The 21,215-nt window shown below is 37.2% G+C and overlaps 1 protein-coding gene across 4 annotated transcripts in view; it reads right to left on the bottom strand.

Annotated features, from left to right (window-relative positions):
* Positions 1-2,656: 2,656 nt before the first annotated feature.
* Positions 2,657-21,215, bottom strand: part of ST6GALNAC3 (ST6 N-acetylgalactosaminide alpha-2,6-sialyltransferase 3) — a 226,668-nt gene continuing 208,109 nt past the window's right edge. For 3 of the 4 annotated variants that reach the window (XM_079313693.1, XM_079313692.1, XM_079313694.1), the window contains exons 4-5: positions 11,661-11,768; positions 2,657-10,131 (exon numbers count right to left, since the gene is read on the bottom strand). In XM_079313693.1, the coding sequence (XP_079169819.1) occupies positions 9,945-10,131; positions 11,661-11,768 (295 nt within the window). In that variant the 3' untranslated portion in view covers positions 2,657-9,944. Of the gene's footprint in view, positions 10,132-11,660; positions 11,769-17,337; positions 17,622-21,215 lie in introns of those variants that run through there. The other variant, XM_079313695.1, reaches the window with a different exon arrangement.

The following is a 21,215-nucleotide window of genomic DNA, read 5'->3' on the forward strand; positions in this document are numbered from 1 at the left end:
TGGCAGCTCAGAAGCAAATGATGTGAATGCAATGGATCAATACTCTAACAGATAAAACACTACATGGGATAGTAGCTGCTGTCTGCAAATCACCAAATCATAGAAGACAGCAGGATGACTGGATGCCTTTGCACCTTCTCTAATGTGTAGGAGCAAAAAGATTGCACAATCATCTGAGACTGCAGCCTGCCTGACATATGCCTGAAGTTTCACAATCCTGGTACCTCTGCTGAATTATTGAACATTCTATATGAATGTTACTTAAACCAAAATGGAGAACTCTCCAAGAATGAGAATTTTATGTGAGACAGCATCTCAGAAATAATGAAAAGTGAACAGGGGCATTTGGTAAGAGAAGTAAATTAATATTAGTGGCTATGATGATAACTTGATTGCTCTTTTCGGGCACAAAGAGAATGAAGCCCACAGTTATATAGATGGTGCAGTCTTTTTACCAACCTGAAAATTATTGAGGAGAATCAGCTAGGAGACAAAACAGGTCACTAACTGGAAAATACAAACATTTAGTAGCTGAAAAAGCAGGAAAAAAATTTGTATGTGTTCAAAAAATATCTAGTTCAGAGGGTTAATGAAAACCTCTACTTAATTATAAATCAATGAAATGAAAAAAGAAGGTTAATAACACTGAATCTAGAGTAGAACTAAGGCGTTACATATATAATTCCTCCAGTAAGGGTAGCCAAGCTGTAAGGAGAAATTTATAGCCAGAGAATTAAGGACAATATTTTTCAAAATCATTAGGAACCCTGACAATGGTACCAGTTCTTTATCAGATTGAAGTGGAAGATTTGTTAAGAGTAATGAAAGAGTAAGAAAGAAGTGTTCAATAAGTATTTGTGTTCAGTATTTAAGGAAAAGACAGACAATTGATGATATTCTATGAGGATGATAAACTACCAGGCAAAAAAAAAAAAAAAAAAAAAAATTAAATGGAAGTTAGTGAAGTAAGAAAAGTAAGAAACACTTCTGGTGAGCACTTCAGATAACTTGTCTCCAAGAGTGTTCAAGAGCTGACTGCAGAATCTCTTTCATTATACTGTTCTTGCTAAGTCTTGGAACAATTGGGAAGGTTCCAGAAAGCTGGAAGAAAACGTATGTTGTGTTAATATTTAAGAAGGATAAACTTAATGACCTAGATAATTACAGTCCTGTCAATCTGAAATTGATCTGGAGTAAAGTAATGGAATGGCTGACAGGGGACTCAATTACTAACTAATTAAAGAGGAGAAATATGCTAAATGCCAGTCTAAGTGCAATATGGAAAATAGATACTGCCAAACACATTTGCTGGCTTTTTTCCAATTGTGAGTACATGTGAAAGACAACACTGTTGATACACTTTGATTCTATACGACGTTTGATGTGGTATTAGTGACATTTGAGTTAAGAAAACATGATAATACATAATTGACATCTCTCACATTAAAGGAATGGAAAACTGGTTAACTGACATTTCAAAATGGAAATTTGAATGGGGAATGATCACAGAACAGGTATTCTGCTGGGATAGCTTTCTGGCCATACACTACTTCACAATTTTATCAGCAATTTAGAGGAAAGCAAAAATGTTCACAGAAGACTCGGTCATTACAGAGGAAATTGGTAATAAAATGAAAACATCACTGAGACTGTTGACAAGTACTACTGGGTGATCTGGTACAAACTAATAAAATAAGATCCAAATGTAAAGCCACAGAAGCAAAAGATTCTGGAGTCTAGGCTGGCTATTTTATAGGGTTTTGAAAGCTCTAAGAGGGCTAATTCAACAATTAAACTACTTTTTACTTGATTAACTGGTGCTATGACAAGTAGTCAAATAAACTCACATTCACATCCCATGTCACTACTGTCATGTCTGGATGTACTTCAAGTATAATATATCCAACCATCCTGCATGGAAAAAGGATGAAATTAATCCATATTACGTCATATGCTACTAATATGCATTCAGAGCTCATGCTGTAATAGTTTTGAAGTGAACATTATGGTTTATGCAAAGAGTATGCCTGAAAAAGTAACACACAAATTCTTAACAAGCCCCTTGGCAGCATATCAGACTTGAAGGACCCTCAAAGCTGAGCATGTGAAGCATTTCTTCCCTTTATTTAGTCTTATCCTTATCACAGAAGTACTTTTTCATTTCCCTTACTCTGTTAGCTGACACAATAGCCCAGTTCTAAGCAGGATATACCAGAATCTGGCCCAAAATTAAGTGGTAACAGTTGCTGCATTACATATGCCAGTGCTGACAAATAACCCACAATCTCCAGTCCTTTCACAAGCCCAGCTACTCTACATATGAAATACAATCATGAGTTATTTTAAGTGGAGGTCTTGTGGCTGAGTTTACTCAACATTACTGAATAGTTTTAGGGCAGATGCCTTAAAATGTCTTTAAGTGTGTACAGCTGATTTACAACACTTATTAGCAAAAAAAGATCTTTGTTTCCTTGAGTTCAGTGAACTGTCAGATATTATTATAGTGGCGTACACATAAACAAGAACAGAAGTGTTTTGCACAAAATCATGCATAAATTATGTCAGACAACTGGAAAATTGTATACATTTATTCATGTTTTAAAATAATCCAGGCACAATTTTGCAAATACATAGAAGCATATTCTCCAAATGGGAGCAAAACCTAAGTAACATATAGCAGGAAAACACATGGCAAAACATACAAAGTAAGTATAAACAGCATGAAAGTTTTTTTAGTCTACAGTGGTATCTGTTATCAATACACTTGTCAGCATTACAAAAAGGCAACCAAAGAATACAAGTAATAAATTGTGTAAAATGAACTGCCTAAAAAAGTTTATGTTAGCAGCATATAGAAGCAACGTTCTAGGAACAGAAGAATGTTTGCACACTGTATATAGATGCATATATGCACACATATACAGATACAACTGGAAGGCCACGAGAACAAAATAACCCTGGGAAAATGATAAAGGGAATTTTTAATGTGACTTACAATATATAAAAACAATGCATGCATTAGCAAGCACCCAGCATATTCAGGATAAAATTACATCCACAAGCAGAATCACATTAACTCTTCATCAAACAAAGCACTTACCATGCTGTACCCATGCTGGATCACCCTGTCCTATATCACACTCCTGACTTACGGAGCACATTTGAATGGTAAATTTAGGAAGAATCAGGAGCCCTTGATTCCCATGATCTAACAGGAGGAATCAGATCTCAAATTTGAAAGAAAAATACCTATGGAAAAAAATACCCATGCAAAGCCTGAGTCATAAGATGTTCTAGCAGGAGTTTTACTTTCCTGTGGGATAGTCCAGTACAGTGGCCTCAATTAATGAGCTTTAGTTTGCATGAAAGAGTGTTCCTGAGGATGTGCACCAGATTTCTTTTGGATGGAAACAAAGGATGTGCTCCAATCACTAGTGGCATTCAACCCCTGGGATCAAACTACAGATAAGTGTGGAGATCAGGTCTCAGCACCAACAGTTTCAGGCTACAGATCCCATCCATCTAAGATATTTCTTTGCTAACACAGACACAGGCTTTGGAAATACACAGAATAAACATTAATCAACAAGTACTATAAGCTGTATTTACCATGTAGATTAGCCTTAATTGTTCTTACTTGCCCCTACCTGATAAAATGGGACTTACCCTACAGACACTCATGGTATTTGCAGATGTGTGTGATGTGTGTATGAGGAGGGTGCAGGTGATCAGACAAAAGAGCAGTGGGCACAAAATTTCTTTTTCCTTCAGTCATCTTCAGAAATACTATTTCCAGTAGCAAAATTATGGAAAACACTGCAGGCACCTAAGCCAATCTTCTACATGTTCAATTCCCATTAAAAATATACTCCTGCAAATATAAAAACTTGGGGATCATTGCCCTCCTAACCTCTAAACAACATCTGTGTCAAAAAAGTCATTCCCAAGTTACATTTGGAATGTGAGATTTCCTTAGAACAGAACACAGAATTGTGATTTGAGTGCCAGAGTAGGTTCACAAAAGCAATCTGAACTATTTCTGACATTTCAGTGAAAAATGTCAAATTTAGTAATAATTTCCTGACTGGTTTCAACAGTTTATTTGCTGCCAGCTGCTAATGGTACTTAGAGAGCTCCAGCAAAGTGCTCTGGGCAACACATTATAAGAGAAAAAGTACTACTTCTGCTTCTTGAACTAAGTTTGCACAAAACTTACATTATTTATTATAGTAGAGAATAAAATGTGTAACATGCTATCATGCATAATACATGGTAAGAACATGCATTAGTTCAAGTTTACAGTCTCTTCCCAGTAAATTAGAACAGCAGTGGCAGATGTTGGCAGCTGCATATTTTGAGGAATTCCCAGAAATAGCAACAAGCAATTCAAAAAAAGACATGAAATCAGCTGTTTAAGACATCCATAAAATAGCAACTCTGTGAGTTAATCATACAAACAATAACACCACCAGTGATATCCTTCTAATCGTATTGCAAGAAACTCAGTTCAGAGGTGAGACTGTGCCCTAAGCAAACCACACTGCTGACTGCAAAGTGTGTCCCTGCTCTGACACTGCACCCCCAGGGCAGATTCAGCACTTTCCTGACCCACAGAAGGGCAGGGTGGGCAGGCTTTGTGTAGATCACAAACTGCATCAGCCAGATGGAGAATTCTTCTCCAGTGGGGCTGGAAAGAGCCCAAAGCTGCAGCTGGGTGGGGACTTAAAAAGGTGGGGGAGCAGGCCCAGATGTGCTACACATATTAATATTACTATGGCTTGCACAGAAGTCCTGTCTTTCAATGGAGAGAGACCTTTCTTTCTCCTTCAGCCTTTTTACAGGGTTTGCCTTGGAGACTCTAATCCAGAACAGGCACATAAGGCTTCTGTAGATTTAGACAATGCTTACAAAAAGCTTCCCCTTCCCTACGACTTCAGCTGTATACATCAAAGCAACAGTCAGAAAAACAGATATTAATCTGGTGGCTGGCTTCACTCCTCTTAAGTTTCATTCCTTTGCATCCTCTCAGGAAAGAGGGAACAGAATGAGACACATCTGTTGAAAACGAAACATATCTTCCCCAAAGGAACTAAATATAGTCAGGAAAAACAGGACTTTTTTTAGTAAATACATGACTGTTGCTCACAGTACATCACAATGATCACAGACAGCTTCTGTGTGACCCTAACACCGAGGTTCACTCTTGTGGGTACCCTGAAGTTCATCATGAACAAACCCCAGGCTTGCTTCAGCACAACTAAAGACACACTATTTCTGACATACATGCAAGAAAAAAGGCAGCAAATTATAAGCATCAATATGTAAAGTGCTTCTGGTTTTCTACTTACTAAGAGCATCATCCAGTTATATTTTACAAGGGATTACTTATTTAATTCTTACTTACCTGGACATGTCTTCTGGCTGAGCATCTGTGCTCTGTTGCCAGCTACATCTGTATGGGGTCCTACTTCAGTCCAGCCCACAAGCAGGGGAATAATGGAAGACCATCAGCACCAGCCCTCCAAGAGTCAGATGGGCTTCTCTTTATTAATTCTGCAAAGCATTATATGCACATGGTACTTCCCAGACAAAGCACTGCTAATCTTAGCACCCAGGAGTGCAAAGATTTTACTGGGGTAGGTGCTGAATTCATGAACTTGCCAAAGCCACTTCCATTAATTTTGAAGAGAGTCCTCAGAGATTCCTAAATCAGTGAGTGTTCAGATAATTTGTGTCACGCTGACTTCTTCATCCCTGGTGGTGTTTATGTGGAAATATTTAACAACACAGAATTTGCCTCTATTTTTTCCTGTAAAGGCTATGTTTTCCCATTGCAGATAATTCCTACTAGAGAGAGTAGGACAATTATTCTACACAGGAGCTAAAGACATGTGAAGAAACTGAACACTTTAGTAAAGTATTTCCAAGAGAGATCAACGGGTACTCCTTGCCTAAAGCACTTTAGGGGCATTTTTTAGAAGTTGGAACACCATCTGCTCCTAAGTAGAGTTCTCCATCAGTCCTTCCCATTTACTGAAGTAACTGATAGGAGTAGTCTGCAGATGGAGCCTCCCAGCCCAGATGGAAAGGGAATTTGGCTGGATATATAGACTAATTTTTTTCTTTCTGAGAAGAGGCCTTGGATAAGCAGAAGGATGTGATCTGGACATTTAATGGGGATGAAAAGGTTGGGATGATATCTGTTATGTCAATTTTGAGAGAAAAAAACAACACTTTTTTATTTTTTTCAGTCAAGTACCCATGAATAGTAATTAGCCAGTCAAAAAGATATTTTTAATGAAAATATCTGCTCCTATTTAAAACTTTCTATTTTGAAAACAAAAAGTCAGGAGGTAATGCAACATAAAACATAGAGTATATTAAAATTTAAATGTTAATTAAACCAGAGCCATTTGTGTCTTTTCTCCCATTTTTTTTTAATTTAAATCACCCCTACATATTAAAAGAAACTTTTGATGACTACTCAGCTACTGATGGCAAAAAAAAAAAAAAGGCCAAACTATTTTTAAGCATTCCTCTATTAGCAGCCACATGAAAACGCATTTTGAAAACCTCAGGTAGACTCCCTGCTTGTTTTATACTCATGAGTAGCTGATTAAAATAGGACTGCTTGAATGAATAAGCAATTAGGATATGATTACATTCAGGTAAACTGTAGTAGTTTTATCTTAAAGAATTAATAAGTGATTCTCAGCTGATTTCTTAACTGCTCTCAGAAGGTGAATCACCAAGATCCCTTATACACATTCAAGTACTGACATCATTTCTTCAGTACCACAGCTGGTTTTTAACAGACTTCAACCAAGCAATTTCTTTGCAGAATCATCTTTAACACAGTGGTCACAGTTATTTATTCATGTAATAAAAATCATGTAAATATGCATTTAACTTATGGTAAAGACAGACTCATTTAATAAGAGAACTGATGTGCATTTTCTCTAATATGAATGAAGCCTGCTGCAATATTTCTGAAGTGGATCTGCTCTTAGTGCAAATCCAGGCAGAGAGCAACACTTTTACTTTTCTCTGTGACACTCAAACTCTAATTGTGTTCTTAATTTTGTGTACATTTAGATGTTCTAGAGCTGTATTTTTCTTAGCTCTCCTTTGTGATCGCGTTTCATGCAGCACGCAGGCACTCTTGAAAGAGCTTCAGAATGAAGCAATATTTTACATCACATTTATGGTGAATTGGCAAGTATTAATTATCTTTAAAACTTTCTCAAGCTTAGAAACCACATTGCAGGTGAACACAACTCAGGCAGAATCCTTATGTTCATTGGGGAGAAACACTCTGCTTCATTAGGACACCTCCATGTAAATCTGTCCAGCCCAAACAATTTTCATGTGCAGCACTTTTACAGCAGCTTTCTATTAACCCAGAAACATTCTAAATACAATTTCAATTGGCTGATGTTCTTCATTTCAGTTCCTCTTCCTTCAAAGGAATGAGAGGATTTTCCAGGTTGCCCTGCAAAATAGGTGTGGAACATTCTCCCTAATTCTGCATGTCCTGCATTTTTCAAATCCTGCCTTAGAATTTCTTATTAGCTTTCCATATATCCAGCCACCCATCTGAACTGAAAAGATGCATATGGTGATAAATCTGGTTTTGCTACTACAGCTCTTCATCCAACCATGACCTTTTTTCCCTTTTTGATTTCATCCCATGTTGTATCAGCCTACAACAGATTTTAAACTCCAGGAACAAGAAACAGCCACTTTTAATTACTTGTATTTAGGCATTGCCTGTAATTTTTGGACACTTTGGGTACATTTTCTTCAAAGCATTATACAAATAACTTGAAAATGGGAATATTCATCTCAACAGCTTTCAAGAAAGGGAATAGGAAAATACTATTGTTCTCCTTTTCCAAACAGGAAGACAAAGTCATGCCAGAAGCCTGGGACAAAGCCTGTGTTTGAATACAGATGTTTATCCAAGATCTTAAGTGTGGCCCTAGCCTTTGCCTGACAACCAGAATGAATACTTAGGAGTACTAAAAGAAGGAGTGAAAGGTGAGCTATAATAAAAAATAAAATCAGAGAACTGCATTTATGGTTGAGAATAGAAGGGGCAACAAAGATGATACCCTGGAATCACCTACTAACAAGAATAGGAAACCAATGATCAGGAGGAGGAATAAAGTGATTTCCTTCTCATCCTATGATTTGGAGCTCTTGATGAGAGAATATATATGCAATGAACATATAAAATATAGATTTATATATACAAATATACAATAGGAAATAGTCAGTATACAAATACTTACATGTAAAAATAGCTTTTTACTTTCCCCTTTTCTTGATTTACAAAAGCATACAAAGTTTCCTGTTGGCTAATGTTTAAGAGGTGTGAATAAACCCTGTGTGACGTGTTCCACATGTAATTCTTTCAAGTGTTCACAGTATTGGCTATTACAGTGTTGAATCTGACATTCCAGATGTTAAAATATTCATAAGACACATTCTAAACTTAAAGCATTAGTTTAAATACAGTTTAAATAAAACTCACATGAGTAGTTGAATTATGACCATATTGCAAATGAGTCTGCTGCAGTTGAAAACTTTCCATGACAGCAAGCTTGGAAATACATATTTAAACTAGAGATGAGTATATTTTAAGATTCTTGAACTGCCTTTTAATGTGCAGATAATACTGTGAGATGGGGAGTTCTTTCAACTTCATCTGAAGCACTGCAAGCTGATAGAACTCAGTATTACAAATTATCCTCAGTAGGAAAGTGGATGCACAGATCAATTTGCCATCAGAGCCAGACACACTGTCACTTTCTTCAAATACCCAACAGACAAGAATAAATGACAGGTACCATTGTTTTTGTGTTAAGAATAAATGATCTGGAGCATTCTGCATCAGGAAAGTGTTTTAAATTAAATCAAATTAATCCTCACAACTCCCATGTGAGGTAGATAGACACTATCCTTGTTTTTAAAGATGGAGAAAATGTAGATCTAAAATAAATTATGATGGCTGCATGGGAAATACTGTCAAAATACTGTTATTTGGATGTTGGAGCAAGTCAAATGCACAACTGGAGTAAATTGAGATATTCATGACACAACTTTGCAGTCACTGGCTCAGGTACTGACAGCAGGCTTGGTACAACAGCCAAGGCTCATCATGGGCTGCAAAACAATCTTTGCCAAGTGTCATTCTGCTGGAGCTGAACTGTGGGACAACAGCTTCAAAAAGCACAAACTACATAGTCCCAGATGGTGCAGACTGACCAGGAAGGAAGCTGCATTTCAGAAATTATTAATTAATCAGGAGTCTTAATTAAATAATATCTTTTCATTCAAGAGCCATTCAAGAGTTGGGTACAGTTCAAGAACCATGTTTAGCTCATCTCTAATTTCACCATATATGCAGGTGCTCACAATATATTGTATATCAATATATTCAGGTGTTTTTTAAAATTTATGGACCTCATGAATTTTAAAACTCATGGACCTTGGAGGTCTGTATTTTTCCTCACATTTCTCCAGTCAAAAATTTCTACTAATACCACAAATGGAATTAGCACTTCAGTACAGCAAATGAGCTACAAATAATTTTAAATATCTGAGATGATGGATAATTTTCAAAGGACCATCATGTTCTTTGTATGCACCTGTATATACATGAAATCTCATCTGTTGTTAACTGCTCCTGCCTTGAAGTAAAATCCAGTTAAAGTATAAAGTGCATAGTGTGGATTAAAACCCTAAGAAATAACAAACAATGTGTCTGCCTTCCACAGATGATTAATTTTGCTTAACAGCTGAACCATCACCCTCTTTGTCTTCTGGTTTTTAGTTTAGTGTTACCTAGGCTGAGAAAGGCCAGCCAGATGTAAGCAAAACTATTGTAAACTGAGACATTTTTGTAATATGCTGTTAAGAGAGAGTTAATTAAACCAGTATCAAGACACTGTCCAGTTGGGATGTGTAAATATTATTGTCTGCTTCTTGGCCCACTTAGCAAATACTTTCTTTTCTGTGATAAACCTGTGGCCTCCATATGGAGCATTTTCATGGAGAAAGTATTCCTCACACTCATCTCTTCCTGGCTCGTAATAGTGGTAGGGAACTTTACGAAAGCCTTCTGACCTAGAGAGAAGAAAGATATACTTAAGTACTATTTTCAAGAAAAACATAAATACACATAATACACCTGAATACAAGATACAAGCATCCTGAATGTGGCCAGGAGGACCAGGGCAGTGACTGTGTCCTGTTCTCAGCATTGGTGAGGCCACGCCTCAAATCCCGTGTTCAGTTTTGTGCCTCTCACTACAAGACAGACACTGAGGTGCTGGAGTGAGCAAAGCAAAGTAAGCAAAGATTTCTCACTGGATAGTCCCAGCTGTTAAAAATGCATCTTGAACTGGCTGAACAGGGCAGTTATAAAAGTAACATCCAATATAAGTAGGTAATCCAGTCAGAATCACAGCTTTAAGGAGACGTCCTTCTCTGGTGCCAGCAGTGCTCTCATGCTGTTGACTGGTTTTACATCAGGGCTATGCAATGCCAGCTTGGCTGAGCTCTCTGAGGACAACTTTAGTCCTGTCACCCCTCATCTCAGGGTGCCGACTGTGTGTTTTCATAAACAAAGAACAACATATGTTCGTTCTGTTCATTCCATCTGGATGACTCAATCAGTGAGATCTGCAAGTTCTAAAATGTCAGCCTCTAATGTTAAGATATCCTAATTAAACAGCTGTGACTCAAATTCTGTTGTTTGTGACATTTTTTAAGTTCTGCCAGGAATGAGTCTCACACTGGAGTGACACAGAATGTGGAGTGAGAAGCTGCACAAAGGCTTGACTTCAGCTCATAACCCACTGGACTGGGTACATGCAGGACTTGGACCAGCTCAGGTACAGAAGAATAGATGGGTATGTACTAGGAACAGATGTTTTTCATGACATTTCCTGCTTTTCTGAATGAATGAGGACTAGTTTCATTTTACATTTTTCTTCCATACACAGTAAAGTATTTAACTTTATTTAAATTGTGTTTAGAGCTGTACTTCTGACAATAGGATTAAACCACTGTCACTGTAAGGTCACCAACAGTAGTTGGTTGGAATTTATGTTAGTTTATGGTGATAAAGCTCACAGGATTTGTTTTATTATCTAATTAGAAACCTCTACTACTCAAAACAAGCCATATATAACCTAGAAAGTTCAAGTAGGTTGCTCAATGGTGGTGAAATGTAATTTCAGGTAACTATCCTGGGCTAATCATTTTATTTCACTTCCAGGGGTATTTGGTATTCAGAAAATAATGTATTAGTTTTTTCCTCTATAGATTTGTTTTAGCAGTGGAAATAAGTACATGTTATCAAAAGAATATGAGCATACTTTATTTCCAGCTAATTCAGAAACTGCAAAAGATCTTTGATTAAAAATAGTTCCTTATGACATCTGATGTTAGATTTTGTAAATGTTTTTATTTTATCAACAGCACATGCCAGATCAGGAGTGAATATGCTGACAATAGTGTCATATCAATGCAAAACACTGGGAAATGACTGCCTGATCCATTTTTTGGATTTATGATATTAAAATCAATTGTGAAATTTTGACAAGACATCAGAATTGTAGATGCATGAAAATAATTTTCTATGATCTTACTTGCAGTAGGTGTCATTTATCATCCCATAGACGTGAATTCCATAGCAAGCATCCATAGCCAGAATTAAGGTAAACCAACCCGTGCTGAGATATGAACCTGACTGGACTCTGTAAAAATACAACATACACAAAACAAAATGAAATGAGAAATTATCAACACTTTATCAAAGAAATACAATTTATTGCGTGGAACAAGAGGCATTAAGCAGCCTGACAATCTGTCAAAACCATAGAATTACTTGAATTATTTACAGATATGCTCTCATTCTTCCCAGCTTGGGGCCTCCAGCTGTTGTCCACATAAAAACTTACCATGTAAAATATCTGAAGTCAAACAATGCATCTCTAGTAAAACAGAAAATGATTTATTTTCACATCTGAAAGACAGCAATTAGTGGAGTTTGTAAAGTGAGATAAAGTTTACCAAAATATAGTCAAAATTTGTAGTGTGTGCCTGTGAGCAGGCACCATCTTTTTTCTGCAAGCAAAATCTTAATCTGCAGTGGGCTACCCTCGACCTGAAAATTCACACAGTAATGAGACTTCCAAGAATATTTTGGTACAAAACCATCTCATATAAGGTTCTGAAAACCAAAATTCTGTGCATATCCCTTTACATAATTTTGTGTTATCGTTCTTTGAGCTAGCATAGCAGAGAGAAAACCATCAGAGGACAGTGCTCAGATTGGCATTCTTTGCTCAAATGATACCTTTTATTATGGATAGTAGAAAAACTCCAAGAGTTTTATGTTCCTACAGAAACTCCAGTACACTCCAGTTTAAATAAACCTTTGGGTTTTTGTAGTGAAAAACAATTACCTCAACTCCCACAGCTGAGTACAAGACACTGAAAGTAGTTAAATATTCTCTTCCTTGCCTATGTCTGTCATTCTTCATGGGTGACCTGGTGTGAACTTCTATCCCTGCCTTTCCTGAAATATCCTTTCCCTTAGGGAAACAGATAACTATCTGTTCAGCTGCTTTTGTAAAGATCATACTGGAAACAATAAATAAAGGGTTAATTTAAAGTGAAGAAAGAGAAGTGAAAACTAAAGCAGGGTGTCAAACACCCATGCTTCATTAGGTGGATAGCAACTGTAATTGGGCTTTTTTTGACACCTTTATAGCCACAAAAGTGTACAGCTGTTTATCTGCCCCATCAGGATCTTCATCTCTTCAACCAGAATGTTCTGCTGCTGTCTAGCAGGGAGAATTCCCAATCCAATTCATGTTATTTCAAAATAACATTCTGCCATGATAAAAGGCTGCCTTGCTTCTGACTTGCTTTCTGCTCTTGTACCAGGAAACACTGGCCTTGAGCTTTCAAAGCTTTTCAGAATCATAATAACCATTTATAAGAACACGGTGAAGATCAGGACCCTTCCAATAATGGAGGTTTATTGGAGAGCATTGTATTGACAGTAGCATCTGAAATTTGCTATACTCAGGAGGAAAAAGGAATTTTAAAAAAGAATTAATCAATATTTCATGTCTTGTTTTAACACCATTGGACCTTAGTCTTCTCATCTATATACTGCACTGGCAGGATAAATAAAAACAGCAGAGTGAGTTCCCAGGTATCTTCCCTGGGAGATGAAGTACATGACAGAATACAGATTATATACTTTAAACCAAAGCACTTATATTCATCCCATTTTTCCTCTGAAGATACACAGGGATATGAAGGAGCACACTTGAGCAGTGGAGATTCTGGATGATTTGGTAACACCTTAGAATTCAATCTGATACCATAAACATTCTTTCAAAATTCTAATGAAAGCAATATTAGAAATGTGAAAACAATTTTAGCTGTCCCTAAAAAGCCATAAATCTCTGAACACCTTTTAAAATATCATCCCATAAAACTGCAGTGCAAAGCAATGTCTCAGCCCTTGCTATTATGCTAACACTGTGCACTCAATTTGCCTCTCTACATGAGAGTTTTACATGTCTCTTGGTCAGGGGTTTTTGAGACTCATTAGAAAAGAGTTCCTCTTGTTACTGCAATTGCACTCAAATTTTAAATTTTACACACAGGAAATAAAAAACTCTCCATTTATGTGTAGCATAAGGCTATGTAACTGCACAAATCTGGGGGAAGGAGAATATTAATCCCAAAATAGAGTGAACAGGAGTTTGTTAACCATCATCTGTAGAACTACAGTAGGCAGATATATTGTGGCATATGCATGCAACAATTCCAAAATTGTTTCCTGTGGCTCAGGGAGACTTTTTTTAATAGTATAAAATTAATGGGGTAGCAGATATGGACAGGAAATTGTCTCAACAGCTCAGGAGAAAATAATGTACTATTTTCCAAAACACAGTTTTAAAAAGATGGCTTTGCTTTCAAGACATGATTTACAGCTGAATGCAGCAATAAAAAGGCAATGCTCACAAAAAGTTACTTTGTTTACCTTAAAAATGAAAGCTTATTTTGCATACTTCACACTTTATTAGTATTCTTAAAGAAATGATAGTTATTGGCTGTAATTCACTCTGCTAAATACCATCCACCATTTCAGAAAAGTACATAGGCATATGCTTAACATTAAAGACATGAAAAGAGCAGTGGAATCAACTTAGTTAAAATGCTTGAAATGAAGTATATGCTTGCTTATCTTGCTCTTAGTGAAGGTTTAAGTGCTTAAAATGTCGTTATTTAATCTCAGAATATTAAAGTAAGCTCCAAGATTAATAGTTACTTGAAAGTTTCAAGTCTCAAAACATAGAATTTGCATTTTTAGTAATGCCTTCCATAAACTCCAGCAGAAAGAACTGACTACAGTTTCTCACAATATGTTACAAAAGAGACTTGCATTCTATATTTCAGAAGAAAATAGTAAAACACAGTTTTAGGATTGCTAGAGTTGTAATATGGGACATACAAAGCTTTAATTAAAAAATAATTTAAAATAAAAGCAATTAGGGCTCTCTATCTTTCCACTATTTCACAAAAAGAATAATTGATATAAAGAAGATGGAATAGAGAATGCACCCTTAAAATGTTGGTAACTGAAATTCATCTTCTTTGACATCTATAACCTGCTTTGATGTAGGCCAAATAAAGGAAATACTCATTCTTTCTGTCATTGAGGGTAAATGGAGAAACATAAAATATTTTCTCAGTGATCCAGGGCCAGTGAGTTCAAATCAAGTAGAAGTTTTGTTGTCACTTGAGTTCTGATTTTAGCACAGAATTCCAGGAAGTTCTTTTCTTCATTCAATTGCTCCAGGATATTTTATGTGCACAATCAATTTTAGCTCTATGGTTCAATGGACTGTAATTTCCAGTGGGGACTTCAGTGGTAAAATACAAAAATTAAAAAAACATTTGTGAAGGCAGAGAAGATGTCTACACAAGCAATTGCATGTCAATCTGATTGCAGAAAAGAACTTAGAAGTCTATTTTTTAAATTCTTTTGGGAGAAACTAGAGATCACAGAAGGTCAATTAAGAGTGTTAATTAAGATAAAAACTGAGGAAATTTAGTACTTCAAAACGCTATTAATTAACAGAGAGCTTGCCAAAAGCATTAGATAGACACTTTTCCTTTCTGACTTAATTACAAAATATTGCAGTAAAGTAAAATTCAACAATGACAGATTGAAATGACAAAATTCTCCAGGCCAATTAATTGACAAAAAAATATATATCTTTTCATAAAGGCTGTTTATAGAATCTAATCCTCAGATGACTCTCCTACTAAACTACTGAATCAGCATCAGCTTTATTTGCAGCAGCTTGTCAGGCCTCTTGATTAATAAACAAGCATAAATAACAGTATTGGTCCAAACAAACTAAGACACCTATAATACACAGAGTAGAGGCTTTATAATGTGAGATGCCCTTCCAACAAAAGGGTTCGTTAAAATTATTCAAAAAAAACAGAAATCTTTTCAAAAATATGTCAGGACTAACTTAGACTAGGTTCAGGTAGAATTGTCTCTGATACTTATTTCTCTCTGTGGTGCACCAAGAGACCCCTCTGGGAGGGTGCTCTGGTTTTGCCTGGCCCTCTGTCAGTGCCCTGTGCCAGCCCCATCTGTGACAGGTCCTTGGGAAGGAGGGTAGAAGGCACACGTCCCCTCTGCCCTCCCTTCTTAAAGACAATCAGCTCCTCTTCTCCCTGGCTTTCTCTGGGTTTTGCATTGCAAAATCACAGTATATTTCCTTACAACTAAAAATAAAGGAAAATTAATTTATCTACCAGCACATTCTGGTGAGCCACTACTTAATTCTATACTAACCAAATTGTACTTATGTTGACTGAGATGTCTTTTTTTTTTCTCCTGAGGAAGCATGTCTGAGTACAGCTGCTGAAATATTCTTCTGCTTTGCCAAATTAAACACCCACATTCCCCAAGTCACGGTTTTGGTCTATGCCTTTCTGCCTTTCTCTTCACATCAGATGTAGATTTGTAAATGACAGATTGGAATGAGCTGGCAGAAAAATGCACCCACCACTGAGAGAATAGCAAGGCTCTCATCTCTCTCCTGAGGAGCACATACACATCTCTTGCCAGAGAGCTGGTGTTTTTTAGGGGAGCAAAGGAATTACCTTTGGTACAGGAGAAGGGCCAGACTCTAAATCCTGAAGAATATCTGCTCTAGCCTGGATTTTTTTCTGTTTTCTCTAAGACACAGTGCTATGTTGCTGATTATTTTAATACATTCTTTCTGCAGAAAAAAGAGCAGAAGAGCAAAGATGCAAGTCCAGAGAATTGATTTTACCTGGTAAATATGGTTGCTATTTCTGCATTACAGATACCTTTTAAACAGCCATTTATCACAATTATTCTTTTTTTTTTTTTTTTGTATGTGTGTGTGTGAGAGTGTACACATGATTTTTCTTTGCATCCCATAATTGTGTAGGACATCTAACAATAAATAGCCATGACTCTCTAGCAGTGAGCAGACTGTCTCACACATTGTGCTTCAGGTCATTCTGGAAAGTGAAACACTTATATGTGGACAGATGTTTTATTATCCGTCATGTATGGCTTTATGCAAACTTAAACAAGTGGAATGCCCAATGAACAGCTCAGACCACATTCCAGATTCAGGCAGACACTGTGCCCAGCAAGATGTACCTGGGCATGGAGAAGTGATGCACTCCAGCCAGCCCAAACTGTTGACAGATCATCCTTACTGTGAATCCTGAAAATAAACTGCAGTTGGGTGACATACTGTTCCATTAATCTCCAGAAACATTGGCTTTCTGTTTATATCAATACTGCACCAATGGAACACAGGGACGAGTGTCCATTTCAGTTGAGTTTGCTATAAACCTGCAGTAAAGGTCACTCCTGGGTCACAAACTGGCCCATGAGAATCTTCCTCCACAATCTGATTTAAAAAGAGATGTAACCATTAATAAACCCGTGTGAAAATGACATTGAAAAAAAGACAGGAAGGACCCTTAGGAAGGATCACAAAAAGGAGTGAGAAATTATGGCTTTGTATTTAACTGCATCTAATTAAAAAAAAACATTGAAAACCAAAATTATTTGACCTATATTTACTTATTAATTTGGGCAAGACAGGCAAAACCAACATCAGAAATAAGAACTAGTCTGTTACTACAACTACTGAAATATCTGAGGCATCTGTTTGGGTATTTAATTTATGGATGTATTCCCAATCTTTGTGTTGTGTACGTTGTCCAAATTTACTTTCTTTGTCTATTCAATGCACTCATGGAAACCTGAAACAAAGGATGAAAAAAAAAGGCAGCAGCCGGAGAAAATTGACTTCTGCTGTCCAAGCTTCTGTACTTTCCTTATTTCTGATTCCTTGACCTGACTTTGATGCATCTCAGTTCATTCGTGAGCTCAGGCAATGAGACAAGAAGTTATTTCACCCAGGCAGCAAGGGTTCCTTCAGACACCTCTGCTGCTGATCTCAGAGAAGAAAAGCAGAACTCCTGTTTATCAAGGGTGATCATAGAGGTCCAGCTTGCTGCAAAGCACACAGAAGAGAAACAAGACTAAAGAATTATAATTGTAAACTCTGCCCTTCAGCCTATATATTGCACATATATATTATTTCAAGCTGATTCTCATGCATTCTCAAACTTGTGCTCATCTCTTCAAGATGAATGGCATTCCCTGTAGAAAACATGAACTGGTAGATGAATTTATTACAGGTGCTGGGCATCTACAGGTCACACTGAGTCTTCAGGTAAGAACTGTGGTCTTGCAGTGGTTGAAGCAAATGGGGAGGTAATGCCAGAATTTCCCTGGTTGTGGCCCTGTGGTGTAACCCTGTCCCACTGTTCCTCACTTTTATTGGCCTATGCTAGGCTGAACACTCACTGCAGTCCCTGGTGGCTGTGGCAAAGGGAGTGGCAGCTGAAACCTTGGCACAGCTTTCAGGGCTGGTGCCACAGTCCTCTGCTGGGCAGCTTTATGTGCTCTTCTCTTCACCACTAGCTGCATTCAGTTTGCTGAGTCCTGGTTCAATATTTTCACACAGCGTGAAAGGGAGTAGAGAAGGATTTAGATTTTCATCCTTTGTAACCAAAAATGAATCAAAAGGAAAAACTGTGCCAAGTGGAAGAAAAAAGACAACAGGGCCTTTTCCCTGCATCTCCATTTAAATCAATATTTGCTGTCTTGGGTCTGCACATTTTTCTACAGGAAGGATATAAACTAAACAGAGCTGCAGTTAATCCAGGATCCCTGAAGAGATTTAATTAAGGAGGCTTTCCCACCCTTTTCTTTTGGTATTAAAGGGCACTCACTACTCCTAGCTGCATATTTTAGTCAAATGTATTGTAAGGGAATACAGAAGAAATTTCCTGATTAGCTCTTACCTTCTCAATACAAGATATTGAAAGGAGTTCATCTAACCTTGTCTGAAAGAAGCTTAATTTTTGCATAAAAATATTTTCTATTAGGTTGGATCTTTTTTACGTTTAAATTGAAAATATGATACAACTTTGTAAAGGTGTACATTGTATTTCTGTGACATAGGGATGTGAGCAGAGGCTTTTAGAAAGACATTTTGTTTTATTGCTATGGTGAAAAGAATGAAAGAATACCTGGCATGAGATTGTACCCTAACTCTGTTCATTTAAGAGAGAAGAACACTGGACCTGATACTCAGCTGACAAAACCCACACTGATGCACATCAGCTGATAGCCTTTCAAATTTTCCACAGTCTGCAGTCATTGTGGTAGTTCAAGCAGTACCTCTTTGATGCTGCCATGGAAGGGAAGGCGATGGTACATTGTTCTCCACACATTTCATGTTTTTCTGAGAACTTTGCTTTTTACTAGGATGGATGCCTGTACAAAAAAAAGCTTATGGAGGGCCAGAATGTTAACTCTAAGTTTTATTTCTGAGCAGGTAATATTCAGTGGAAAAAGGGAACTCAAACTCCACAGATTAGACCTTCATCAGTGTGCATTCCTCTATCAACAACTTGTCTCCCCCAGCTGTGCTATTCAGAAAAGTGTTTCCAAGGTATTCTAAAATTAATTCCTAATTTGTTGCTAAATTACTAACTGATTATTTACATTACAGTAGCACTGTGTATCCTCACTGTGCAAGGCACAGCACACACACAGCAGTTCTTGAAGCAAAGAGCTGAACTGTCAAACACCCAAGAGAAGCAGACTCCTTGGAGAACACACCTGTCCCTATCCCTAACCCCATAAAGCCACTGGAATTGCATCTGCAGCCACAGAGCTCTTCTCTACACTGCCTATTTGCACTAACCAGAAGTTCATTTTAGTATATGGAACATCAATATTTTTAGCAAAAATGAAGTCTTAAATCTAGACAAATTATTCTGATATGGAAAAATGAGGTAAAAATAGAAATTGCGTGGCTCTGACTTTTAATTCAATTTCAAGGGGCCATAATGTAACCCATCAGTCAAGCTTTGAAGATTAACTGCTAATTAACACAGATGTTGCCTTCCTTTTTACTACTGTAACTTTCTCCAGATTAACTTTTCCTTAAAGAATGAAAATAACAAAATATTTTTCTTTCCTTTTCTTTTTTTTCTTTTTTGACATACATTTTAATGAAGCACAAACACATATATAGGTATATTATGGTTTAGTATCAATATTAGGGTTTTGCTTACCATCTATATTCCATCAAAATGGATTGAGTCTTTCACTGCTTTCTTAATTAACTCACCTCTGTCCACATATCAAGAAAGAAGCAAATAATCCTTACATTTGAGTTACTGAAACTTCCTCTAACTCCTCCACTGCTTGGCTTACATGGTAGGTGGCTTTTTGAGGGGCATCTTTTGCTCATGCACATTGTGGGCAGAAGTTGAAGTCTAATTAAAGTCTCCCCTAAAATACAGGGTCCCAAATCCTGAGGACACACAGGATTGGCTTTAGTTGTTCCCCTTCTGCTCCCCCAGAGTCACTACATCTGTGCAGCAGGATCTTCTGGAGGCAGATGCCTGCAGCCACTGACTCAAGTATCTACACTGGAGGCAGCACCTTGATTGTAGGCAGATATCTTTGGCTGAACAAAGAATGGCACAACTTCTTCTCTCAGAAGTTCTTCTTTAGAAAAAAGCATGGCACAGCAAACAGCTCAGAAAAGCAGGAGACTGCCACAGAGAAGCTCACAGGAAGAAGACTTAGGGGTGATAGTTGATTTCCTACCATCCCACTGAACAGTTTCATCAACACTGGACAATTTCAGACTATATTATTTCAATATTCATTGAATAGTCTGCAGGAGGTTAATAATACAAATGGAAGCTTTGAGAAAAAGCTTCATACTTATTAGAATGGCAGTTAAATGCTTGAAACCAGAATTTTTATAGCTTCTCTGCTATCAACTGAAGTAGCAAATTAGTTAATTTTCCAAGTCTTTCACAATCCAGGTTTTTGAGAATAATAAACACAAGACTAATCATTTAGCCAGCTCACTGTCAATCTAAACCAATGCCTAGGTATAAAGAATGGTGAGAACTTCAGTTAGGAGCAGGAACATGATAATTCCAGTGAACCCAAGTTTTTAGAACACATTCATTAAGTGGGACAGAGGTCCTTTGCTTTATAAACAAATGCTCTGATTTCTCTTCCACGTTACAGTGCTCTCAGTGGCATCATCTGTTCCCAGTGCCAGCTGGTTAAACCTTGGCAATGTTGCTGTGGAATTGTGCAGGGAAGCAGCTCCTCGAAGGCCATACACGTGACAGGACCCATCAGAGGAGCTGTGGCTGCTCCCCTGGCACCAAAGCTCAGGACACCACAGTTAATTAAATCCTTACCTACTAGATTTGCATAACAAACATTAAAACAAGCTAATTCATTACAACTAGAATCTGCAACCCTCTTGCCACAATTTAGCTGACTCTATTCTAGACTACATCCTCTTGGCACCAAAGTGTAAAACCTAGAACTGACTAAAATCTGTTCTATGGTTGTATTACAGAGAACCTCAGGTAACAGCAGGAGCTACACTACTGGAAGGAAAACCACATTAAAAATTAGGAGTTCAATCACATGCAGTAGCAGAGATAGTGTCACAATTAACTTTCCAAAACAATATCATTCTTTATAAAGCTCTTTC

Source organism: Erithacus rubecula (assembly GCF_903797595.1).
Source record: "Erithacus rubecula genome assembly, chromosome: 10".
Taxonomy (NCBI): Eukaryota; Metazoa; Chordata; class Aves; order Passeriformes; family Muscicapidae; genus Erithacus; species Erithacus rubecula.